Here is a 27789-nt window from a genome sequence, read left to right as displayed (position 1 = left end):
ATGAATCTGTACTCCAAGATCTCTATGCTCAGCAACACTCCTTTTCTCTCTCTGGAGTATTTAACTTGCTTCCATTTAAATGTATCTGTATTATTCATCTCAATCTTGCCTTGTGGTGGCAAGTTCCACATTCTCAATGGTCCTTGGGGAAAATAATTTTCTCTTGAATTCCTTATTGAACATTTTTTAATCATTCACAGGACATGGGCATCATGGCCAGCATTTATTACCTATCCCTAACTGATCATAGAATTCATAGAATCATAGAATCTCTACGTGGTGGAAGCAGGCCATTCAGCCCATCAAGTCCTCACAAGTCAAACAGTATCCTACTCAGACTGTTCTTCACTGGTCCAGCCCTGTAACCCTGCATTTCCCAAGGCCAACACGCATAGCCCTGGGCAATTTAGCACGATCAATCCATCTATCCTGCACATCTTTCAAGTGTGGGAGGAAACCACGCAGGCATGTTGAGAATGTGCAAACTCCACACAGACATTTGCCTGAGTCTAGAAACAAACCCAGATTCCTGGTGATGTGAGGCAACAGTGCTAACCATTGAACCACAGTGCCGATTTTGAGAAGGTGGTGATTTCTCAAACTGTTTCAGTCCCTGCAGTGCTGTTTGGAAGAGAGTTCTAAGATTTTGATCCAGTGAAAGTGAAGGAATGGTAACAGTCAGGACAACGCATGGCTTAAGAAGGGAACTTGCAGGCAGTTGTGTTTTCATTCAACTGCTGCCTTTGTCTTTCTAGGTCTTAGAAATTTCGGGTTTGGAAGGTGCTGTTGGTGGATCCTTGCTGAGTTCACAGAATCACAGAATTGCTATAGTTCAGAAAGAGGCTATTTAGCCCATCACGACACAAACAAACATCATTCCCTAGTCCCAATCTCATGTTTTTTTCACACAGAAGGGCACCAAGTAAGTGATAAACAGAGCTGCCATGATGGTAGAAGTAATGAGTGTTTATGATGGTGGATGAGCTGTCAATCGAGTGTTCTATCCAGTGTCACTCTACTTTGCCCATGTGTCTTAATAGAGACAAAAAAAATGGCAGATCCTGGATTCCAAGGTAGAGAAGCAGGAGGCTGGAAAAACACAGCAAGCCAGGCAGCATCAGGAGGTGGAGAAGTCAACATTTCAGGTGCAACCCTTCATCAGGACTTGAGTCTTAATAGTCTACAAGTCCAGGTTCAAACTTCATTTCAATTAGAATGGTAGTGTCAGTGTGAAGCACAAATGCTTTGTACCAATGCCAAAGCTGCAGTGATCCTTTGAGAGCTTCTCGTCTAGTGTGTCAGAAGAGTCTGATTCTATCGGCAGATGATCCTATACATGAAGAATAGAGAGTCCAGGAAATGAGGAGAATAAAGATAAAGACGTCATGAGAATCTTTTCAATTACTGCTTTCATCATGAGAATGCAGTGTCGGAAAGGACATTTCGATATTAACATTCAAGAGAATAAACATAACAGGGGATTGTAATAAAACTCCTGAAATGGAGTGGTGGGAAAAGAGCAGGACTGATGGAAGTAATGGGATTCCTTTCAAAAAGCTAGCACAGGCATGATGGAGTGAATGGCATCCTTTAGGGATTTGTGTTGTCAAAATGAAAGCCCAACTGTTGAACAGATTTTCAATTCCTTTTAAAGCCGTAACAGGTCAGAACTAAAAGGCTCAGCTCCCTTTAATCAAGTTCCATTTTCAATTTAGTATCTCGGTTGCTGTAAAACTTGTCTGAATGACAGCAGATTCAATTAAGTCTTTCTTTGTTGACTTGACAATAGTCGCGTCCTTGCAAAACTACTTCAGAAGATTTTCTGTGTAAGGGTGAGGAGATCAGTCAGAACCACATGTGTTTGATAACAATAGATTGAAGCCACAAGGTGATGTAGGAAAGCTTGAAGCAGGGAGCCAGTGCAGTGGGGCATAGGTCAATCCATACACTAACTCACATACGTCGTGGGTAGAATTTGCCTTGCAGCGTTCTACAGTATTCAACCTCTCGAGACTTCAGAACAAAGCTGGAGGATTGGCAAACCCAAGTCATTAGGAATGTTGAAGATATTCAGCAGGTTCAGCCACACCTGTATACAGAGAAAAGCAAAGTAACCCATTCGAGTCTGTGACCTTCCCTCGGAATGTTTTTTTTTAAATTAACTCATGGGATATGGATGTCACTCAGTATTTATTACCCATCCCTAGTTGCCCATGAGAAGGTAGTGGTGACCTGCCTCCATTGTTTGAATCGTTGCAGTCCGTGCACTGTAGGCACATCCAGAATGCTGTCAGGAAGAGAACTCCAGGATTTTGACACAGAAACAGTGAAGATGCAGCGATATAGTTCCAAGTCAGGACGGTGAGTGGCTTAGAGGGGAATTTGCCAGTGATGGTTTTCCCACTTATTTGCTGCTGTTGTCCTATTAAAGAGTAATGCTTACTGGGTTGGAAAGGGCTGTATAAGGATCTTTGCTGAATTTCTGAGTGTATCTTGTGGGATGCGGCACAATGATGCTACTGAATGTCGATGGTGAAGGGAGTGGATATTTGTGAAAGTAATACCAATTAAGTGGACTGCTTTGTCTTGCAAGTGTTAAGTTCCCTGAGTAGTGTTTGAGCTGCATTCATTCAGGTAAGTGGGGAGTATTCGTTGACATTCCTGACTTGTGCCGTGTAGATGATGGACAGGTTTTAGAGAGTCAGGAGGTGAGTTACTCACTGCTGTATGTGTAGCCTCTGACCATTTTGGCCACTGCATTTATATGTTAAGCCCAGTTCAATTTCTGGCCAATAATTATTTCTAGGATGTTGACAGTAGAGGATTCAGTTACCATAATGTCGTTGAAGATTGTCTTATTGGAGATGGTCATTGTCTGGAACGTGTAATGCATGAATGTTACTTCCCATTTTTCAGCCTGAGCCTGATATTGTCCAGGTCTTCCTGAATTTGTAATGTGGAGGTGCTGCTGTTGGACTGGAGTGGACAAAGTTAAAAACCACACAACACCAGGTTATCGTCCAACAGGTTCATTTGGAAGTACAAGCTTTCGGAGCGCTGCTCCTTCATCAGGTAATTTTGGACATGGACAGCTTCAGAATCTGAGGAATCGTGAATGCAGTGTTATTGAACCTTCATTGTCAGCCTCATTGATGGTTTAATTAATTTCATATAACCATAGAATTATGCGACACTGATGGAAAGCCTTTGGTCCATCATCATTATCCTTGATCCTTGAGCAGATCTCTCCCATTCGTTCCATTGCCCTGCTGTTTCCTCATAGCCTTAACAGCTTTCACCTTTCAAGTATTTATCGAAATAAAGCTTTCAACATGTTGTTAGGTCTGTGTCTACCAGCTTTTATGGCTGTGGACTGTAGATCATAACAATTGGAAAGAAAAAGGAACATTTTCTATTTTTATAGTTCTTAAGGTTAAAGGGATCAAAGGGAGAAAATAGAACCAGGGTAATAAGTTGGAAGATCAGCCATGATCATACTGAATGGTGGTGCAGCCTCAAAGGGGCAAATGGCCTACTCCTATTTTCCCTGTGTCAATGTTTCTATGAGATGATTCTCACTGTCAGCCTTGTGACAGAGGTGAAGTTTTGACCTGTGTGTAGTTTATGTTTCTAATGTTTAAATAAAAAGGTAACGTTTGACCTTACATCAAAAGACTGCGGCAATGTTTACCAATCTCTTTCTCAGACCTAACATAGCACAGAGGACACTACCACCAATGCTGCTTATCTTTCTATGTAACAATTCTGAGATCAATATTAACATTCATGTAATGTACAGAAGACTTTTGGTTAATGCTCCTTAGGAAGTTTGTCTTCGATAAAGGAGAAAATCTGCTAACAAACTCAATCATCTGTCATGTGAGCAGGACAGAGGGCTGCAAGTCACACTGACTTTTTTTTCCCCTCTCGCAATCAGCGAGTGGTGCATTCTGGGTAGTATGACATCAATTGCAGCTGTGCTGCTTTCTCCAACATTTGATTCTGGAATGAAACATGTCTTTGTTTTGTTTTCTGAATGGAGATAATCATTGCAGACCCTCATCCTACATCCAGCTGAGGAGCAACATGCCAACTAGGGTGACATCATTGACACCCAGAATGCACTGCTTGTCAAAGAGGGCTGATGCTGTTGATGGGTGAAAAGGGATATTCATGTCACATCCTGCCATATGCGCAGGGTTTCCATAGGAGGTTAATTATCAAGCAAACTACGCATTGTGTTGAAAAGAGTAAGTTGCCATTTAACCAGACCTTTCGCAAACTTCAGCATCCCGCGTGAAGCTGAGCTGAATTCCAACTTCATTTCCTCTTTATCATAAAAACTGCCTACACCATCCTTGTATGTATCCCTGCCCTAGGTGCTGCGCTGCTGAAATGTTCAGTCAGGCTTTAGTTACCTGCATTCACAGGGGCCGTGGGGAGCTTGTGAGAAAGTGTTGTACGAGCCCAAGACCAGCTGTGATCGTATTGAAGGCTGGAGCACTGTTGATGGGTCAAATGGTCATTCTCCTTTCATTTTTTGGTATTCCAAAGTCCTTATTTTACATCCCTGTATACTGAGCTCATCCAAACCTCTCCTGCCCATATTCTTACACCAAAGTGAACAGACATCATCTGTGTACTTGTTGGCACATGTTGGCTGCTGGTCTATCAGTATCTCCGTTTTAAAGTGCTTAGCTTCATGTTTAAGTCCCTCCACTATCTTATGCCACTAATCCTCTCGCAAACTTGCAACCACGCTGTTGCACAATCCACAAGATTGTGGAATCCACACTATTTTCCATAATCCCAAAGAACTAGGAGCAAGAATGGCAATTCCAAGGCTCAAGCCTGCTCCGTCATTCAAAAAAAAAATCATGGCTAACCTCATCACAGCCTCACCTCCGCTTTCCTGCCCATTCATCGACCCATTACTAAACTCATTCAATATGTCAGAATTCATTGCACTCTGGAATAGTGAATTCCACAGATCGACAGCTTTTTGAGAAAAGTAATTCCTCTTCATTTCTGTTTTATATATGATACACCTTCTCCTAAAGTATGACCTCTCATTCTAGATTACCCCACTGGAAGAAACATTCTCTTTGCCTACTTTTGAAGAAAGCGAGGACTGCAGATGTTGGAGAGTCAGTCGATAGAGCAAGGTGCTGGAAAAACACAGCAGATCAGGCAGCATCTGATAATGGGTCATGCCCGAAACGTCAACTCTCTCGCTCCTTGGCTGCTGTCTGATCTGCTGTGCTCTTTTCAACACCACACTCTATCAACTCTCTGTCTACTTTGCCACTCCCGTTTAATAGATTATATACCTCAATTAGATCTCCTGTCATTTTTCTAAACTCCAGAGAGTTGCATCTTAAACTGCTCAATATCTCTTCATAAGACAAACCACTCACCTCTAGAATCAATCTAGTGAATCTCCCCTAAACAGCCTCAAATGCAACTGTATTGTTCAAGTAAGGGGACCAAAACTCTGTGCAATAGCTGCTACTTAAAACGTTACCTTTCAACCAAATTAATTTACCCCCAAATTCTTTTTTCTATAACCAAGTGTATATTAATGCCAGACAACCTGACCCCTGGGAACAATGGCTTGGCTAGATGATGAGACCCAGTTCTGAAAACCCAGGTTTGATTCCTGTCAAAGCAGATAGTGGAATAGGAATTCAATTTAAAAACAAATCTGGAATTAAGAGAGCAACATGACTGCAAAACTGTTGTTGATTGTCAGAAAAACCCATCTGCTTCACCGATATCCTTCAGGGAAGAAACTCTGCCGACGCAACATGGTCTGGCCTACATATGATTCCAGACACAGAGCAGAGCAATGTGGTTGACTTAACTAACCTCTGCGGCAATTAGGGATGGCCGTTAGATGTTGGCCTAACCAGTGACAGCCAAATTCTGTGAATGAAGAGATTAAAATATCTTATTCTGAAGTAACTTGAAATATTTACTCTCATTAAAGCTACGATAAAAATGCAAGTTGCAGCTCAAGATAATGTCATCAGTCAAAACCTGGGTGTCACCAGTGTAGGCTTAGAAATAATATTTATTATATAACTGTGGTCACACTTATCCAAAAAGTCAAATTGTTGATCAAGAACAGGATGTTCAAGACAGGTCATGACACATTTTCACGCACATCCTGACAGCAATACTTTCCAAAAACAATTTTGCTTGAATAAAGATTGTCTAACTCAACTCATTGCATCAGTGCATTTCATGTGGGAGTAGACCATTTGCCCCATCAGTATGCTCTGCCGTGGTAAAATCATGGCTCATACCTAGCTGGCTGCAGTCAACTCCAGACAGTTTTCTGTCATAGACAAAGCATCTCAAAGTAAAACAACTTTGCACTGTGTAATTAACGTATCAAAACATGCCAAAGCATTTAACAGACATGGCAAACAGAATTTGGATGCCAAGTCATGCAAGGAGAACTTACGGTAGGTGAACAAATGTTTGGGTAAAACATAAATTGATAGAAGTACAAATTTCGAGGCTTTTGTGGGCACAACATCAATGGTCCTCAAATGCCTAGTCATTTACTCCAAGATTTCCTCCTCCCAGTGATTGTATCCATGGTTTGAGCAGATTCAGGAAACAGAGTGCATTTGTGGTGGGATGTAGAGTCATAGAGATGTGCAGCATGAAAACAGACCCTTCGGTCCAACTCGTCTATGCCGACCAGATATACTAAATTAATCTAATTCCATTTGTCAGCATTTGGCCCATATCCCTCTAAACCCTTCCTATGCATGTACCCATCCAGATGCCTTTTAAATGTTGTAATTGTGCCAACCTCCACCATTTCCTCTCATTCCATACGCGCACCACCCTCTGTGTGAAAACGTTGTCCCTCAGGTCACTTCTAAATTTTTCCCCTCTCACCTTAAACCTATGCCCTCTACTTCTGGACTCCCCTATCTTAGGTGTTAAATGGTACTAAACATTTAAAAGTGACATGAATTCATCATAACAAGGGGACAACATGTGAAAGGAGAAGGAACTGGGCCACATTACAAGCACCTCCACCACAAAGTGTCATAGAATCTCTCATTGAAATTGCAGATTCTGAAGGCTGAGATTGATGGTTATTTGTGGGGTATGGCTAGCAAAGGAAATGGCTCAAAAGCAGGATCAAGGATCAGACTGGCCACGATTCAATTGTGGAAAACAGGTCAAATTTGAACAGAACTGCTCCCCATTTATATATCTGGAATTTGAAACTCTGCTTTAGGTCCCATACTGTCATTTCTTTCTGAAAATGATTTTTCTTTCAGGTGTGAGCAGGCCACAAAAGGCTGAATGGCCTACTCATCTATATTCTCATATGGACATAGAATCAGTTCTTAAAATACTGCAGAGAACAATTCGGTGGTGGGAGCTGCAGGTGGGAGTTAATGGTTACATTAACAATCTCATGTTTGTAAAAGTGAGCACAGAACTTCCACATAAAACATAGAATATAGGATCAGGAGGCTGCCATTCTCCCAAATGATCCTCCAACTCAATGCTATGCGCCCCTTGCTCTCTCCATAGCCCTTGATACCATTACCATCAGAAATCTTTTTTTTATTAAACATATTCAATGGCTTGGCCTCTGCTGCATAATGTGGTTTGGAATCTCACACAGATTCCCCACACTGAGTGAAGGTTTACCACAAAATTTATCCAAAACAGCCAACCCCATATCCCAAGACTGTTTCTCTTTGTTCTGGATCCCTCAACCAAGAGAAGCATCATCCTTGCCTCCAGTCTATCCCTTTATATGTTTTAGTGAGATTCTTCTAAACTCCAGGGAACACAAAGCTAAATGACCCAGTGCGACAAACCTCCCAACTCAAGGAATCATTGTGGCCAACAATCCCTCAATGTCAAGTATGGTCTCTTTCTTGGGGAGGGAGATCAAAACTGTACACATTGCTCCAATTCTGGTCTCACCAAGGCCCTAGGCAGCTGCAGTAAAACTTCCTTGCTCTTCTGTACTCCAACCTTCTTGCAATAAAGGAAAATGCACCTCTGTTTCCAGGACTGCAGCACTGTACTTTCAAGGGAAATCTCTTTCTGTAAACGTTCAGTGAAGTCTTGCCATCATAATGACTTAAATTCCAAGGAGATTTAAGGCATGTGTGTTTGTGTGACAATCAGAATGTTGATATGCAGTAACCTTACATGGATAGTTCACAAACTACATAAAAGCATTTTTATATAATTATTTAGCAGTGAGGTGATGACGCTCATTTATTGACCCCTGAACTCTCCTCACCCCCTTTAGTTGTCCATTCAGCCCATCGAGTCTGCTCTGCCATTGAAAAGGTTCAAGGCTGATCTGATAATGGACTGAACTGCACTTTCCTGCCTGCTCTTCCATAACCTGATTTCCTTGCTGATCATCAATCTGTCCAAACCTACCTTGAATGAGGCCGTCTCCACTTCTCTCTGATGAAGAAAATTCCAAAGACCTGACAGAACAAATTCCTTCTGCATCTTCATCTTAAATTGTAGCCTCCCCCACATTTTACAAAAACATACGGCCCCTAATTACAGAGGAGACCTCCCTTAGCTTTCTCTGAATCTTAAGTATTTCAATAAGATCACTCATTCTTTAAATCTGCAATAAGTATAGCCAATGCTGTCTTTCCCAAACAAAGTTAAAAATCACACAACACCAGGTTATAGTCCAACAGGTTTAATTGGAAGCACACTAGCTTTTGGAGCACTGCTCCTTCATCAGGTGATTATGGAGGGCTCGATTGTAACACAGAACTTATAGCAAAAATTTGCAGTGTGATGTGACTGAAATTATACATTGAAAAATTGATTGTCTGTTAAGCCTTTCATCTGTTACAATCGAGCCCTCCACAATCACCTGATGAAGGAGCGTCGCTCCGAAAGCTAGTGCACTTCCAATTAAACCTGTTGGACTATAACCTGGTGTTGTGTGATTTTTAACTTTGTCCACCCCAGTCCAACACTGGCATCTCCGAATCTTTCCCAAACAAGGCCTATTGAATGCTGGAGGCTCAATTTTTCACCACTATTAACAAAGCTAAGTGGATCAAGTCCAGCTCTGTAGGTTTAAATCATTATCTGAAGCTCAAGAGTCCCACAGGAGTGTGGCCTTCCAACATTAAGTTTCCTCCAGTTATGAAGAGAAGGCTATCAACCCAAGGGCATGGCAGACTGCTCCAGATGGCAAACCTTCACTACAACAACTTATACTTAGATGGAACCTTTATTATCTTGAAATATCTCAAGGCACTTCACAGGAACATGAACAAGATGTGACACCAAACCACAGAGGTATGAGGGCAAACGGCCAAAAGGTTTATCAAAAGATCTAGGTTATAAGGAATGTGCATCTGAAAGGAGTAGAGAGGCAGAGAGTTTCGGAGTGGAAATTCCAGATCTTAAGCCCTAGGCAAGGGAAGGCATGGCTGCCAACAGAGGAGTGAGGTCTCAGGGTCAGGCTTATGGTGCTGGGAGAGATTAAAGAAATAGGAGGTATGGGCCTTAGAGTTAAAAATATGGAGGAAAGTTTTAATCGAGATATTGCTGAACTGGGGTGGGGTGGGGGGGGGGGGGGGGTGGGGGTAGTGTAGATCAGAAAGCACAATGAAAATGGATATACAGGACATGGTGGCAGTTAAGACATGGGTAGCAGGTTTTAGATAATACTCAAGTACCAAGAGTCAAATATGAGAGACCAGCCAGTGTGCTCGAATAGTCAAATCTAAAAAAGGGAAAAAAAGACGTGACAGCGCCTTCCAAATCTGTGACCTTTATCAGTGAGGAGAAGGGAAACAGAAACACCAGTACCTACAAGTTTAATCCCAGCATGGAAATATATCACCACTGCTGGGTCAAAAATCTGGAACTCCCTGTCCAACAGTGCTGTGTGGGTGTGCCTTTTCCACATGGTCATAGCAGGCCAAGAGGTAACTCACCCCTTTCTCAGGGACAATTAGGAATGGGTAATGAATGCCAGCCTGAATGGTAACTTTCCTATCCCGTGTGTGAGTAAAAGCTCAAAGATAGCCTTGATTGACAAGTAGCAAAAAAACAGTGCATTTACACAGCACATTTAATCATGTCAGCATATCACAGAACCTTAAAGCCAATGAAACACTTTGCTGCTGTGATGTAGGATACGTGACAGCCAAATTGTACCCAGTCAGCTCCTGTTAGAGGCAAATAGCAGCTCAGATACTTTTGCTTTCTTTTTGAAATGCAGTCAGTTGAGGAATAAATACACTAAACACTGAAGAACTCCCTTCCTTCAAGAGAGTGTCAGGGAACTTTTACATCCAAGTGATAGAGCAGATAGGATAAAGTGAACTGTGGCTACCGTCTCTGATATTCTCCTTCAGTGAACTTGGGCACTGAGTGTTACCAGGCTGTTATGATGAAATGAGGGTATTACATTCAAACCCTTAATCAGATGTGATCAAACACAGCCAGATCTTTCATGATTTCAGAACACCTCCATCAGATCTCCTTTCCTCTCCATGGACCTATAGCATTGAAAAACACATATACATATAAAGACACACAAACTCAACACTAACTGAAAACGGAGCTCACTTCCCTGGACTGGGTGTCTTCTTATGACACCAGCCAACACCCAAAGCCCACAAAAGCCACGATGGAACTAAATAATAGCAAATTTCAGCACACAAAATGACCCACTCCACTAGCATTTTGTCATCAACATGAGCCCTCTCTCACCTCGCGTCATCTCACCATATCAGCAGAGCTAACTGGAGCTTTGTCTAGTCCTGCTAATCTATTCACCTTAATTGTGGTTTAGGGGAAAAAAAATCATCAGTTCAAGCAATGAGATTCTGGTTGATGTTATCAAAATGCTATTTGCTGTATTGTATAAAGAGAAAGCTAAAACAAATGATGATAACTGGACTTTGGTGGATTCCATAAGATACACATTATATGAACCTGATGCAATTAAATCTCTTTCTATTTACATGTAAATAAAATGTAACTTCTCTTTTAAAAAAAAACAAAACTAGTGAAAAGACAGAAACGGTTCTAGGTTTAATATTGAGTGTGCTGTGATGTTACAATGATATGTTTATCTGAACAGTTCCAGAAGAATAAACTTGTTATGATAAGGCAGTCAAATAAAGAGAGGATATTTGAAAGGAAATGGCTCAATCAGTCTCAACTTTCAGCAAGTTGGAAGCACGTGACTGAAATTATTACAAGGGTTTCCTCTCACTGAATTGAATGACTATCGTGGTTCTAATGCAGGCCTAGCCATCTCTGATCCATCACCTTCCTTCCAATTCAAACCAACATTCTGCAGCCCACAACCTTAACTCTTAACAAGTCCCATTCACCCCTCACCCGTGCTCACTTTCTGATGCTGGCTCCTGGTCTGGAAAAAACCTCAATTTTGTAATTGTCCTACATACTTCCAAATCCCTCCATCCTTCATCTCTGACATATTTCTACAGTCTCCTCCAAGATCTGCTCTCCTGCATCATCCTGATTATTAAAGATCACTCCATTTACTTACATGGGCCCCTGCTCCTGGAACTCCCACGTTAATATCTCCGTCTCACGATCCCTTTGCTTAAAGAGGATCCTTAAAACCTACCTCAATGACCAAGCTTTTCAGAACCTGTCCTAATATCCCAACACTTGCTAAGATTCAGTAGTCAGCCTCATTAAGCATAATTTAGTTACATTGAGTGCTACATGTTTTAGAGTCAGAGTTTTTATAGCATGGTTTATCATGTCTGCACCAGTCAAACATCAATTTATTTTAATCTCATTTTCCAGTACTTGTACATTATGGCATTTCAGGTATTTCCTCCAATTCCTTCTAAACATCCTGCTCTTTAGCTTAAATCTGTGTCTTCTGGTTATTGGCCCTTCGACTAAAGGGGAAAGGTTTTGTGAATGATAATCTCTCGATATATAGGATGTATTTTTCAATTTTCCAAACAGACTAATATCAATTGACATTAAAGGCTTGAACCTGGCCCAGAATTTTTTAAATACGTGGATTTAAGAAACAGAACCTGGTGCTGGTCATGTGGCCCTTCAAAAACTGTTCCAGACTATAATAAATCCTTTCATTCCACTTTCCCATCAGATCTTCGCACAAGAAGGAATTGAAGGAGGGTTGCAGCAAAATTCAGTGTACACTCGTGCCTGAGCTGGTAGCACTCCCCACCTCTGAATCAGAAAGGTGGGCAGAAAATCAAACCCCAACTTGACTGGAGTACCAAGGGAGTGCTACTCTGTCACAGCAGCCATCTTTCACCTGAGATATTAATTAGAGGTGCCCTCTATTTAATTCAGGTGAATGCAAAAGACCCAGACAGCAAAGCACAAAGGAAGAGTAGGTGGATCGTCAATATTTATCCATCAACTGGCACTGGACCATCACCACACAGCTGCTTGTAGTTGAACTTCAGCTGGCTAAAGTTACCATGAAGGCTCCACCATCCCAACCTCCTCTGAGGCATGGTGACCCTTAGAGTAAACCACCACCTAGCTGTCTCGAGAAGAGAGAGAGAGAGAGAGAGAGAGAGAGAGAGAGAGAGAGAGAGAGAGAGAGAGAGAGAGAGAGAGAGAGGACGGTCCCAACAGTAATCTAGGACTTCTGGCAATTTTACCTCAAACTTTTAAAAAAATGGCTGAAAAGAAAGGAATGTTGTCAAAGTCGTTCATCTTGCACACATCTGAACAATTGTACGATTGCCAAATTTCAAATGATCAACTTATATTCCAGAATATAGATAGTGTTGAAGGGTTGGCACATAAATTCTGATCAACTGAGGCTTTGCTATAAAGTAACAGGCTCCCAAAACACCCAAGTAATTCAAAAAACCCCGAAGGTTTAAATATATTCTTTTTGCTTGCCGAGGACAGGTTCTTGATCCACTAACAATTTAAAATATTCAGTAATCAGGTTCATTTACAGTTGCTAGAAGCCATACATTCAAACAGGAGGGTATCTAGTTCCTGACGAGTGTGGGATGTAAAGCCTCTTTTCAGCATTACTGAAGTTCTGTATGATCGCTGGACTTCAAAAATACTTAATTGGCTGTCAAAGTCTTTAGTGTCCTGAAACCATTACAAGCACTCTATAAAGTCTTGGCCTTGTCAGTCAAACAAATGCTGCTTCTCTCCGGTACCTTGGCTAGGAGCTGTGTATCCCACAGCCAACTCTAGGTGGCATGTTCCAGGAGGTGGTCATATGACCACCTAGCTCCAAATGCCCCAGCCCCCACACTCCTAACAATTGGTTTGGAAATTCCCAGCCTCTGGCTGTGTCTGTGTTCCTGTCGCTAACTGGACAAACAAAACCACTTCAGCGTTCAACTGAATAACTCAATAGCAAGGAGAAAGTAAGGACTGTTGATGCTGAAGATCAGAGTCAAAACGTGTGGTGCTGGAAAGGCACAGCGGGTCAGGCAGCATCCGAGGAGCAGGAGAGTCAACATTTCAGGCATAAGCCTTTCATCAGGAATGCTCCTCAGATGCTGTCTGACCTGTTGTGCTTTTCCAGCAACACGCTTTTTAACTCAACAGCAAGACAAATATACACCTTATCTCCAATACTTTCACCAATAAACAAAAGAATCTGAAGAAACCTCAAAAGTAGTTTGACATTTTCACGAGGGTTTGATCACCGTATTCACATGAAGATTAATTTTTAAAAATACTTTTGAGGTTCCAGAGCAATGCTGGAAGATTATCAATTCTAGACTACCCGAGTGCAAATACTGATCACGGATGGAAATGTTCAATCTCCAGCCCAGTTCTCTGCAAAGGGATCAGGAATTGGTGATGGTGGTGGGAAACGAGCTTGGTTCACTCCCACATCAGACAGCCTCAAGAGCCCTCAGTGAAACTTTAGCAATTGCCAAAGCAATACTACCTCTAGCACCTGTTCACAGCGCATGGTTGACTTGTTACACAGTAAAGTCCCAAAGATTCAATAATGTCGTCATAGTCCCAGAGGACCATTGGGGTCTTGTCTCATTGGAGAGAGAAAACTGGTGTTGGTTTAACCCGAGGGTCACCACAACTTAGGGAAGAAATGAGGTTGAGAAAGTGGGACCTTTATGGGAATCTCAGTCAATGTAGGATTTGAACCACACTGTTGGAAGCACACGGTTTGGCATATCACCCATCCAGCCAACCTTCAAGATTGAGAATTGAGAAAGCACGGTGATGTGTTCTCGAAGGGAATGTTCCTCAGATGAGAGTTATTTGTTCCCTTTGTGGACCCAGTCACCACACAGCGTAACGGAACCATTACCTTCCTGACTCAGCGCTGAGTGGTGAAAGAATACCATGACCTTCCTGATACACATCTTTGTGATTAGAGCCACCACAATGGTTCACTCATTGATTGAACCTTGGTCAACATAATTACATAACATAACTGAAAGCATCGCAAATTTTAATCATTGGAAGATGTAGGTACCATCTGATGTTGATGTTAACGTCTGTTTCAAGATAACAGCATCCACTGAACCCACCCAAATACCAACTGCATTCCTCTGATCCAGCCTCTCATCACAGTTATTTATTTCTCTTTAGTTCTGTTAGTAAATGCTAACATCCATCTGCTGCAGTATGAATGAGCTTGTATACAAAGCAGCTCCTGTTCGGCATCAACTATTATTATAAAGCAGCAACACTGCATCTAACTACGACTGCTACCTTGGCAACTAGCATCAGAAAAGGATTCATTGCATCAATGTTTAAATGCCTTGGCACTTCTACTTTTCTCGCCCCCATCTCAAGGTTGCCAACACACATGGAACAAGTCGGTCTAAAATGTCGGACAGCCTCCAGAATCTCAGAGGTGATCACGGAATCTACACTCTAGGTACAATCACATTATCTAAGCTGATGCTCCGTGTAACAGAGGCAACACTGTACTGAAGAACAGTCAGAGAATTCTCCCTGATATCCCAACCAATATTTAACTCTCAAACACTTAAAAAAAAAACCCATCCAGCTGCAACTAAAATATTGTGTGAATTCACTGTTACACATCCCATATCACAACGAGTACATATCAGAGTCACCTGATGAACTATGTATTGCTTCAGGATGTCAAAATAGTGAAAGGAGATGTCTAAAGATTCAGAAGGTCTGGCAGCATCTGTGGAGGGAGTTAAAATTGAGTCCAATATGATGCTTCTTGGGATTGCAGAGTTATTCGACTGCAAGTTTTAATTCTGTATCTGCAGAAGCAGCCAGACCTGCTGCACATCTCCAGCTTTATTTTTATTGCAATTTCCAGCTTTAACGGCACTAATGGAAGCTCTTTATCAATCCTTTCAGACAGAAAATGTCCATTGTTATCAAACCCTCAGCCCACATCTGTGCACACAAGCACCTTCCTCAGATATAGCTGAAAGCATGAGTCTTAAAGAGACTTCAGAGATTTGGTGCCAAGGATACGTGTCCTTCAGATAACCGAGAACTTCTTAGAAACTGGGATTGATCTCCTTAAGAGTGAACAGGAGCTTGATTATTTTGAGTACCACTATTCGATGATTTTGATAGAGTAAACAAGATTTGATTCCCCTACAGTGTGGAAAAAGGCCCTTTGGCCCAACAAGTCCACACCAACCCTCCGAAGAGTAACCCGCCCAGTGAATTGGCAACTCATCATGGGCAATTCACCTAACCTTCACATCTTTGGAATGTGGGAGGAAACCGGAGCACCCGGAGGAAACCCACGCAGACATGAGGAGAATGTGCAAACTCCACTCAGACAGTCGGCCAAGGCTGGGATCGAATGTGGGTCTCTGGCACTTTGAGGCAGCAGTGCTAATCACTGAGCCACCGCACCACCCCAAATAAGGAAAAACTAATTTTCACTGGGGGTAGGGTGGAAAATGGAGAGACTAAGAACATTATCAATCAGAAGCTAAAAGGGAATTTGTTTTACATATGATTATAATCTAGGAACACAGGAACAGGCGTAGGCCATTCAGCCCCTCAAACCTATTCCACCATTCAACGAGACCACGGCTGATCTGTGGCCTAACTCCATATACCTGCCTCTGGTCCATATCCCTTAATACCTTTGCTGACCCTGCGTCCACTATTGTCTGTGTGCAGAAGTGTTTCCTAACATCTCTCCTGAACAGCCTAGCCCTAATTCTCAGACTATGTCCCCTACTTCTAGAATCCCCAAATAGTGGAAATAATTTATCTTATTTACCATTTTTCCTGTTAATATCTTGAAGATTTCAATCAGATCATCCCTTAACCTTCTAGAGACTACAGGCCTAATTTGTATAGTCTCTCCTCATTCCTTGATCCCTGAAATAGACAGGGCATGCCCCTCTCTACATCAATGGAGCAGAGTTGGAGATGGCCAAGAGTATCATGTTCCAAGAGAAGTGATGATCATCAACAATCTGTCCTGGTCCACCCACACTGATGTGACAGTCAGGAAAGCACACCAACACCTCTATTTCCTCAGGAAGCTAAGCAAATTTGGTTTGTCCACAATGACTCTGATCAATTTTTATAGATGCACCATAGAAAGCGTTCTATCTGGATGCATCACAGCTTGGTATGACAACTACTCTACCCAGGACCACAAGAAATTACAGAGAGTTGCGAACACATCCTAATCCATCAAGCAAGCCAACTTTCCATCCTTTGACTCCATGTATACTTCCCGGTGCCTCAGAAAGCCAACATAATCAAACACCCCTTCCATCCTGGTTATACTCTCTTCCATCAGGCAGAAGATACAAACGCTTAAATACACATGCCAACAGATTCAAGAACTGCCTCTTCCTCAAATTTAATATTGACCTTGGTCTTTGTGCGCCTTCTCTGCAGCTATAACATTGTATTCCTCGCTCTGTTGTAGTATTTTCATGAGCTTTCTATGGTATGATGTGCCTGTACTGCACACAATATCTCTCACTGCACCAAGGTAATAGATTTTTTTTAATCATTCTTGTAAATCTACATTGTACTCCCTATTAGGCCAAAATAGCCTCCATGTGTGGTGCCTAGACCTGTTCACAGTACTCCAAGTGGGGTCTAACCAGGCTTTCTATAATAACCATAAAATAACTACTGCATTCTTGTACTCCACTCCTGTAAGGTATCAACGCCAGCATTCTATTACCTTTATTGATTATTATCTGGATTGCAATGCTGAGAAGGCTAATCCCAGCATATTCAACTGATACAATTGCCTTTTTATTAGTAATAAACAGGCACAGACAGCATTATGGGTGTGTCTGCTCACCATGGATTGCAGTGTCTCAAGGACACCACCACCTTCCCAATGATGGCCAAACCCATGACATCACAGTCCCGTGAACAAATACAAAACAAAATTGGGAAATAGCAGGAGATTAGAATTTGAATAATGCGATGGTACTTTCCAATAGCCAACACAAATCCGACAGGTTAAATAGCTTCCTCTGGCCATAGTGTCTTCTCACTCAATCAGCAAGTCTGGTTCCAACTCGTCAGTTTCTACTGATGCAAACTCCTGACTTTTTGGTTCAAGTTATAGGCAGAGTGTGTCCAGTCAGTTAAAGGAATGTCATGACCAGTGTCTGCAACGCTGTGCTGGAAACATGGTCAAAACATCAAAAAGCAGTGGTCCCCTTGTTCCTGACTGCTACCCAGTCAGCCCTGCTGCACATTGTTCATGGAGCTATGGGACTGCAGGCCCATGGCTCAAGAAAGGACTGTAATGTTTAACTTCGAACTTTACTTTGCTACTTTGTACTAAAAATAGCTGTAGTGGTGAACTTTCTTAAACTTATTTCTTTTTATTTCTATTTTTGTACCTCTGTACTTTTGTACCTAAAATGGCACCAGGAATGGCGACATTGTACACATTTCTCTGTAATCCTGTACTTAAGTAAACGTGACAATAAAACCCAAGTTGAAACTCTATCTATGGGATAAAGACAAAATTCAACTGCAAAGTCACCCCATGGTTGAATGAAGTGGAAACCTGCCATTTTGACGGTCAGCTACTAAGAACGGACAGGGTACCTAGCAATAGATAGGGCTCTCAACAAACTTTTCCAACTTTATTCCAAAAATGGTCAGCGAAAGATACCCATAAATTATGAACGTTATACCGACTGATCACCTTTTCTCACATACTTCAGTGTAAATAAGCACCCAGACTTGAGAAAGCACAATATTATCTATTAACCTCAATGTGATATAAAGACATTTCTACTTCATTCAGGGTGGATGTCACTGAACATTTATTGCCTATCCCTAATTGCTCAGACCACAGTTGAGACTCAACCACATCTCTTATAAGTATTTATTAATCAAAATCTAAACTAACAGGTATGGCAGAAAGGCAGACTTTAAAAAAAAATTGTCCACTTAAATAAGCTTAGAGGATAGCCCTTCCATTACGGTTTCAAATCTCAGTTCAGAGAGTTCAATGCAAAATTCAGGCCGACACTCCAGTGCAGTACTCTGGGAGTGCTGCTCTTTTGGAGATACCATCAGCTTTTAGGTAAGAAATAAGAGTCCAACTGCCCTTTCAAAAAAAGGGCATTAAAAAACCCCATGGCACCATCTTAAAGGGTAACTCTCTCTGGCCAACACACATCGCCTCAATCAACTCCACAAAAGCAGATTCTGATTGTCATTCCATTGCTCCTACTGGGGAGTTTGTCGTGTGTACGCTGCTTGCATTACAACATAGACTACCTTTAGAAAAGCATTTCTTTCATCATAAAGTACTTTGGAATGCCCAAGGTCACGCACCAAATAAAGTGTTGTTTTTCATAATTCATTTCAAAAATAAACTACACTTGCAGTCAACTGTTTCAACACATATGAAAATGTGAAATGTATTTCCCCTCCAAGACTAAAAGGATTCAGTTGAGAAGTTGCGTCAAAATGAAAGTAAACAGACTGCAAATCCTACTTTTAATTAGAACTGAGACAGACTGAAAAGAGATCCCAGCACCTCAGATACTGACAGGTTGGTCTTCCATTAGGAATGCAACTGGAAAGCTAATGTCAAGACTAATTGCTGGAAACCAGTTACTGTTGGGAAGTTCCAAACACTTTCTCAACAGAAATTTTCAAAACAGCAATGAACAGGACTCCTGAGCCCTGTCAGATGACCAGTGCAGTCCCTCCCAAATAAAAAAGTTCCTAACTTTTACATCTCTGCTGCTTTAGTTTCTCTCAAACCAAGTTCCATTCATCAATCATCCCAATCGTCACTCATCCACGTAGGCCTTTGGTTCAACCATACCTCCAACTTAATACTTGTCCTATTGTACAATTGTCTCATTCAGCTCCTCCAACCAGTCCAAGATAGAACTCCGCCAATTCTGCTGCCTCATGTATTTCCTGACATCCTTTACCCCACCATTAGCCACGTGTCTCCAGCTACCAAGGCCTTAAGCTTTGGAACTCCCTCCATAAACCTGTGCCTCCCTCTCCTACTTTAAAGTTAAAAATCACGACACCAGGTTATGGTCTAAGATTTATTTGGAACTCCAAACTTTCAGAGCACTGCTCCTTTGTCATTCCGAAAACTTGTATTTTTAAATAAACCTGTTGAACTATAATCTGGTGTTATGTGATTTTTAAATTTGTCCACCCCAGTCCAACACTGACACCTCCACATCATTACTCCTACTTTAAGGCAGTACCTCTCTATCCATGTTTTTGGTCATCTAGCATAAGTATCAAATTTCGTTCTCAAGGCATTCCTTTGAATTATCATGGAATGTTTGTTCTACCACCTCAAAAGGCGATAAAAAAATTCTTCTAATTACATTCATACAATTGTTACTTATGCAAATGCAGCCATTTCCTGTTGTTGTTATACAGGACCTGACAGTGTCTTGGGTATGATTGTATCGTCTGCTAAAGCTCCCCAAGGCTTATAGATTCAACACATCAAGTCAGATATCTAGAGGCTGCAATTCAATCATGACTGCTAGTTATTTGACTCTCCCTATCTTAACTGACTATGTTTTGCCTGGACTTGCCCAGGCTGCTGTGTGGATTGCTGCACACATTGCATTGTAGGAAACGGGAGCTGGAGAAACGGAAATACAATTTCAACTTCTGCAGCACACATGGTGGCAAAAGGCCCACAAAGCAATGCAGAACAGGTCTTAAAATAAATAAATCATTTTACAAGTAATTCATCTTCAGGCAGCTCTACCCACATTGCATTTAATCCTCTCATATCTGATGCTTGACTCATACCTCTGATGGTCACTTGTAAAGCTTCAAAACAATTATAAAGCGCAGTTTTCATGCCCCACACCACCCCCCACCCAACATGCCAGCTTTCACCAACATCCAAACAACACTGCCCAAAACATATTAGTTGGCACCACCGCAAAGCAGTGTGCCAAGGTTTCGCCAACAGCACCTTTCAAATCTGTGACCTCTGCCACCTGGAAGGACAAGATGGACAGGCATGTGTGAGTGTTGCCAGCTTCAAACTGGACAAAATAATCAGTTTTGTCACTGGAACTCAGTACACATAACAGCACCATGGAACAAGATGGAATGTCATCTTAGGTTAATATTGTCCAAAAAGCTGGGTAATAAATGCTAGCCAATGCTTTTTTTTGTTTAAACAAAGTACATACATTACAGCAACACAAGAACTGGCTGTATGTAAAATATCCACCACTGCAGCATCACATCCTCACCATGTCCTAGGCAATGCCATGCCTTCACTTTTATCTCTTTCTCCTTTATGTCTCTTATTATCTTTAGTTCCCAAGTAAGTAGAAATCTACTAACATCATCAAACTAATGCATGTCATTGAGCATTTTGTGCACATTCACATTTATGTCACTCAAAAAAAAAGGGCACTATAGCAATGCAAAATCATCCTGTTCTTTCAAATGATTCACTGGTCCCGCTTTCATAGTGGCCACAACACTCATTCCTTTCCTTCCCAGGAAAACGAGTTATTGCATACAGTGAACAAACCAATAGATGACATGCAGATTGACAATGGGACCGCACCTTTCTCTTAAGTTATCATATATGAATTGTCAGGACATACAATAAAACATCCAACGCTCAATACAGTTTTGTTTCTTTTATATAAAAATGCACTTTGTATTAAAAGTCTCAGAACAGACACAGCTGTTAAATGCACATCTGGATTTGTAACATATAGAGGATGTTAGAATTCCTTGGTGTGCCAGACTAAGATTTCCCCCACCCCCCTCTGCCCGCCCCCCCTTCCTTCCTTCCCCCTTGCCCTCCCATCTCGGTCAGTGTTGGCCTGAAGAGAAAGAGTGAGAGAGAGATTAGATTAATACACAGAATCGCAAAGTGAGGGATGATACAGGTCCTGTGGAAACAACAGCGGAGGAGAAATTAACAAAAAAAAGGGAAGCTAGATTTCCTAACAACCTGCGATGTAGGCAAAGCAAGGAAAATATTGGGTGGGGGGGGGGTGGAAAAACCCAAACTTCTGTGTAGATTCCATCAAGAGAGGCTCTTTTCACTCTCGCCATGCTTTATGCAGGATCACTCAAAGGAAAGTTTTAAGTACTTTTATTTTGTGCGCCGGCAGCTCATGGGATGGCATGGAGGCTTTCACAGATTGGCACGTACTGCATTGACAGTGGAATCTCAAAGGCACTAGACACAAGGGCGGTTGGTGGCCTGCGATCAGCCGGTTTGTGGACCACAGCACAGTAATTGTCTGCACCCTCCTGGGCTCACTAGATGTCCATTCATCAGTCTTCTCTCTCCTCCCTTGTTTGTACAAGTCCACGGTTGTCACATTCACAGCACACAGTTCAAAAAAATAACCATTGTCGCATTTTACGTTAAATATATTTGCCCTACCTTTCCCCTTTTCTGTCAATGGGGTGGTGGTGGGGGAGGGGATGGGGGTGGGGCGAGGGGGAGACAGGATAAAGGGCAGGGGAGGGAAGGACAAAAAGGGGAAGAGGAGGCAAAAATCAAGTCACAGCAGTTCAACAAAAAATAGATGTACTTTGCTTTCCCCACACCCCTAAACACCCCATGAATAAAACAGCAGTAAGATGGAGCTCTGATTCAAATCGTGTGGCATCTGTTACAGTGTCTCCAAAGTTTACGTTGGTGCCACAAGAGATGGGATGTCAAATATCCATATTTCCAACTTTGCATAGAAACTCTGTGCCTGTGGTGAGAGAGGGGAAAGTGGAGATGGGGGAGGGAACAGAAGGGGACAAAAAACATTAAAGAGATCAGCAATTCATCATTCATTAAGATTCACTTACAATTCACCCCCCCCCCCAACCTCCCTTGCAGTGAACAAAAGACTAGATTGTACCAAATACAGTCAACTGAATTCTAAAATAAATCTTTTCTCCCCTCCCCCTTTACAGTTTTCAATGCAAATCTGTGCCTGCCAACTCAACTCGTCTCAAACCCTGCAAACAGAGACACACAGAAAAGCACACAGGCACAGAGGGATCCAGAGACACACATACAGGCACAGACAGAGACACAGATCCAGAGAGACAGGTATACACACACACATATATAGGCACAGTCAGAGAGATCCAGAGACATACACACACACAGATACAGAGATATGCATGCACACACAGTGACATAAAGAGAAAGAGATACAAAGACATACACATAGGCACGTACAAATAGGCACATACACAGGAATACAGAGACACACAGAGACAGAGACACACAGAGACAGAGACACACAGAGACAGAGACACACAGAGACAGAGACACACAGACATACAGACACAGAGACAGACACACAGAGACATAAAGAGAGAGAAGACAGACAGAGACACAGGCACATACAGACAGGTACAGAGAGAAAGATACAGAGACAGAGACACAGGCACATACAGACAGAGAGAAAGACACACAGGCACATACAAACAGAGAGACAGATACAGATGGATACATACAGACAGAGAGAGATACAAAGACAAACAGGTACAGACAGAGAGCAACAGACACAGACACACAGGCACATACAGACAGAGAGAAAGAGATACAGAGACACACACACAAGCATACAGACAGAGTACAAGATTCACACACAGAGAGATTGACACAGACACACAGAGATAGAGACATACACATGCAGACAGATAGAAATGGAGATACAGAGACACGCAGGCACATACAGAGAGAAAAACATACAGAGACACACACATAGGCAAATGCAGACAGAGAGGGAGACAAGACTCACACAGGCATATACACAGAGGGGCATTCAAACAGACACCCACAGGCACATAGAGGGAGAGAGAGAGACACACACACACAGTAAAGGAGACACACTCGCGGAGGCAGAATTAAACCCGAGCAGTAGTTGATGCTCTCACTAACACATGCAGTTTTAACACATTTCCTCCCCCCGCCCCATCCCCCCCATTTTAAGTGAAACAGCTTTCTTTCCGGGTGTACAGAGACAGACACACACACACACACAGTGCTGGTTATAACTTGTCTCCCTAACAGTAGCATCACTGCCGGGAGGGGAGGGGGTGGTTCAATCTGTCTCCCCATCCCCCACATTTCCATCACATGAGCTTCATCTCTGGGCAATTTATTGGAGAGAAAAAAAACATTTAGAGAAATGTTTCACACTTCCCTCTCCCTCCCTCACTTTTCTTAAAAACAAAAACGAGAAAAAAGTGGGGGGGGGGGAGAGTTAGTGGAGAGCACTCCCTCTCCCTCCAAAATGATTATTTTTAAACAAAAAAAAAACAAGAATTCAAGCCTCACCTTTTTTTTTAATAACGTGTAATATATATTTATATAGAAATCTATCACAGGACAACACAGGACGAGCAACAATGATCATCCCCATTGGGCTGAGCCACATAGTTCATCTGCCTGACGATCTCTGCAAACAGTTCGTCCACGGAGGTTTTATTTTTGGCCGAAGTCTCCATGAAAGGGCAGTTCCACTCATCGGCCAGGGCCTTGCCTTCGCCAAAGGAGACCTCCCGCTCCCCTTCCAGGTCCACCTTATTGCCCACCAGCAGCATGGGCACCCTCTCGTAGCGCTTCACCCGGATGATCTGGTCCCGCATGGGTCGGATGTCCTGGAAGCTCTGCTGGTTGACCAGGCTGTAGACCAGGATGAAGCCTTGGCCGTTCTTGATGTACAGGTCTCGCATGGAGGCGAACTGCTCGGTGCCCGCCGTGTCCAGGATCTCCAGCACCGAGGGCGAGGAGTCCACCTCGATCTCCTTCCTGTAGAAGTCCTCGATGGTCGGGTCGTATTTCTCGATGAAGGAACCGGTGACAAACTGCACGGTCAGCGCTGACTTGCCCACCCCTCCGCTGCCCAGCACCACCACTTTGTATTCCCTCATGGTGTGCCCAGAGCCACTTTCTCCCCTCGGTTAGGGTCGGGTAGGGTGGAGGGGGTGTGGGGGCGCTTGAGTAGACCCCTGCAGAATTTACAATCAGAAATCGATCTGGGGAGGAGGGGGGGAAAAGAGAAAGGGGCAAAAAGAAAAGGAACGAAAAGGACAAATGCAACCACCCGGAGGGAGAGAGAGAGAGAGAGAGAGAGAGAAAAAAAATCTTCGGCTCCTTTCTTTTCCCTCTGGCTCCGCGACTCCTTATTTATTTCAAATCCAATTCCTGGTCTCCTTCCAGTTATCTAAGGGGATCCCGGCATTTGTTCGCCAATGCAGCTGCCTTTTTCTGTCCTGGTCTGAGTGCCTTCTCCCCCTCCTCCTTGGCCGTACGAGAGAGAACAGCCTGAACAATCTCTCCCACGCTCTTCCCTCCCATTGACACACAGACACAAGGCAGGGCTTTCGCAGGGCGTGGACACGTCGGAGGAGCTCAACTCTTAAAAGGGGCGAGACCAGAAAGTAAAATCTACCGGGTCCCACCATCACCACACGGATGGTCGGTGGAGGGGAGGCCAAGAGGGAATTGTTCCAGAGGGTGGTACGTGTATGGAATGAGCTGCCAGGGGATGTGGTACAATTGCAACATTTAAGAGGCATTTGGATGGGTGTATGAATAGGAAGGGTTTGGAGGGATATGGGCCGGCAGGTGGGACGAGATTGGGTTGGGATATCTGGTCGGCATGGACGGGTTGGACCGAAGGGTCTGTTTCTGTGCTGTACATCTCTATGATTCTATGACTGTATAACGGTGATGGGGGCATCAACAAGTCTTTTTTTATGGAAAAAAATTGTGCATTCATGGAAATCAGACATTACTGGAAAGGCTCAGCAGCAGCTATAGAATTCCTACAGTGTGGAAACACGTTTTTCACACCAACTCTCTGAACAGCGTCCCACCCAATCCCTGGAAACCTTGCATTTCCCGTGGCTGAGTAGTTCATCAACTTCACCAACACCTTCCATCCTGACCTCAGGTTCACCTGGACCATCTCTGACACCTCCCTCCCCTTCCTGGACCTTTCTGACTCTGTGCCCGGCGACCAACTGAACACGGACATCTATCTCAAACCCACCAACTCCCATACCTACCTTGACTACACCTCCTCCCACACCTCACCCCTGTAAAAATGCTATCCTTACTCACAATTCCTCCGCCTCCCCCGTATCAGCTGCCAGGAGGAGCAATTCTACTCCAGGTGGCCTCTTATTTCAAGGACTGCAATTTCCCCTCCCACATGATCAACAATGCTCTCAATCGCAACTTGCCCACTTCCCGCACCTCCGTCCTCAAACTCCTCCACCCCCAACTGCAACAAGGATGGAACACCCCTGGTCCTCACCTTCCACCCCACTAATCTCCAGATACTACACATTATCCTGTTCCATTTCCACCACCTACAATCAGACCCCACCACCAAAAATATATTTCCCTCCCCACCCGTATCTACATTCTGTAGAAACCATTCCCTCTGCAACTTCCCACCAACCTCCACACCACACCCGGTACCTTCCCTTGCCACCGCAAGACGTGTAAAACCTGCGATCCACCTCCCTCCTCACCTCTGTCCAAGGCCCTAAAGGATCTTTCAAATCCTGAATACGTTGCTCTTGATGTGGCCTCCTCTACATCGGGGACACTGAGTGCGAACTCATGGAGCGATTCAGGGAATATGTCTGGGACACACGCACCAAACAACCCCACTGGCCTGAGGCCAACTACTTCAACTCCCTCTCACACTTCCCCATGGACATGCAAATCCTGGCCTTCCTCCACCACCAAGTCAAAGCCACCCAACAATTGGAGGAAGAATGCCTTATCTTCTGCCCTGGGACCCTCCAGCTACACAGCATCAATATCGACATCACTTGTTTCCAAATCTCCCCCCCATCTCATCCCAGATCCAACTCAGCATTGCCCTCTTGACCTGTCTTAACTGTCCATCTTCCTTCCCACCTATCTGCTCCACCTTCCCCGTTGACCCATCACCATCACCTCCTACCTATATCCACCTATTGCCATAACACCTATCTTGCCCCTAGCCCCACTTCCCACCCCATTTATCTCTCAGACCCCCCCTCCCCCCCCACCATTCCTGATGAAGGGCTTGTGCTGGAAACATCGATTCTTCTACTCCTTGGATCCTGCCTGACCTGCTGTATATTTTCCAGTACCACACTTTTTGATTCTAACCTACCTAACCTGTCCATTCCTGGACACTACGGGCACCTTCCCATGGACAATCCACCTAACCTGCACATCTTTCACTGCAGGATAAAAACCAGAGCATCCAGAGAAAACCCATGCAGACACTGGGAGAATGTGCAAACTACATACAAAGAGTCACCCAAGGCTGGAATCAAACGCACATCCCTGGTGCTGCGAGGCAGCAATGCTAACCCTGAGCCACCAAGCTCAATTTTTCTAAATTCACATTCCAATATTTACCATGGTGTGATTCAAACCCAGATTTGTGGAGAGAAATTGCAAGGGATAGTGAGAAGGGGGAGACGGGGCAAAATAACTGGAGAGGAGAGGAATGAGTGTGCATGGAGATGAGGGGAGTGGGTAGGGAGGTAAGGAAGTGAGCAAGGAGGGGGAATGGATAGCGATCGGTGAAAGGAAGTGGGTAGGGAAACACAAGGAGGAGTGGGTAGGGAGGCAGGGGGAAACTGGGCAGAGAGGGAGTAATGGACTGAGGTGAAAGGGAATGGGCTGGGAGACAAGTTAGAGCAGGCCAAAGGAGGTGAGGGGCAGGAGGAAGAGCAAAAGTAACTGGATGGTGGGGATGAGGCCAGAGGGGAAAGCAGGGTAGCAGGTGGTGGAGGAGCCAGGTGGGGCAAGTGAGGAAGAATGGATAATGCAGGTACAGTGGATAGCGGAGAGTTGGTTGGGACTGGGCAGGAATGGGAGCAGGAGCCGTTCCCCTCCAGCCTGGTGATATCAGTGGAGCACAAGCACACAGATGATTTCTCAAGGCCTGTTTACATTACAGACCTGCACATCTGTAGCAGCCATTATGGTATTATGGAGAATCGCTGCTTATTTGAGAAGGAGGAATGCACTGGGCTATGTGGGGAAAGGCACTAAGTGAGGTGAATGGAGCCAAATGGTCTCATTCTGTGCTGTAATAATTATGTGATCAAATTAACACACCTGATATGATCATCTATGGATGAAAGGCAGATTTCTAGGCTGACTCTGAGCAACCCTGGGCCCTGTCCTCAGTCGCTAGACCATCAGTTGCCTGAACACTGTGGAATTCACTCCCGAAACATCTCTTCCTATCTCCTCCATTAATACGCTCCTTAAAACTAACTGCTTTGACCAAGTGTTTGTCCCAGAATCTAATTTAG

General features: G+C 43.4%; 1 protein-coding gene across 1 annotated transcript; it reads right to left on the bottom strand.

The window, feature by feature from the left end:
* Positions 1 to 21571: 21571 nt before the first annotated feature.
* On the bottom strand, positions 21572 to 24825 carry LOC140478751 (ras-related protein Rap-2b). The gene is made up of 2 exons (XM_072572084.1): positions 23789 to 24825; positions 21572 to 22202 (listed from the first exon to the last, which is right to left on the bottom strand). The coding sequence occupies exon 1, from the start codon at positions 24382 to 24384 to the stop codon at positions 23833 to 23835; it is 552 nt and encodes a 183-aa protein (XP_072428185.1). The 5' UTR covers positions 24385 to 24825; the 3' UTR covers positions 21572 to 22202; positions 23789 to 23832.
* Positions 24826 to 27789: the final 2964 nt, after the last annotated feature.

This window comes from Chiloscyllium punctatum, chromosome 6, assembly GCF_047496795.1.
Source record: "Chiloscyllium punctatum isolate Juve2018m chromosome 6, sChiPun1.3, whole genome shotgun sequence".
In the NCBI taxonomy this organism is placed as follows: Eukaryota; Metazoa; Chordata; class Chondrichthyes; order Orectolobiformes; family Hemiscylliidae; genus Chiloscyllium; species Chiloscyllium punctatum.
Note: the sequence above shows the minus strand (reverse complement) of the source record. Positions and strands in the feature narration are given on the sequence as shown.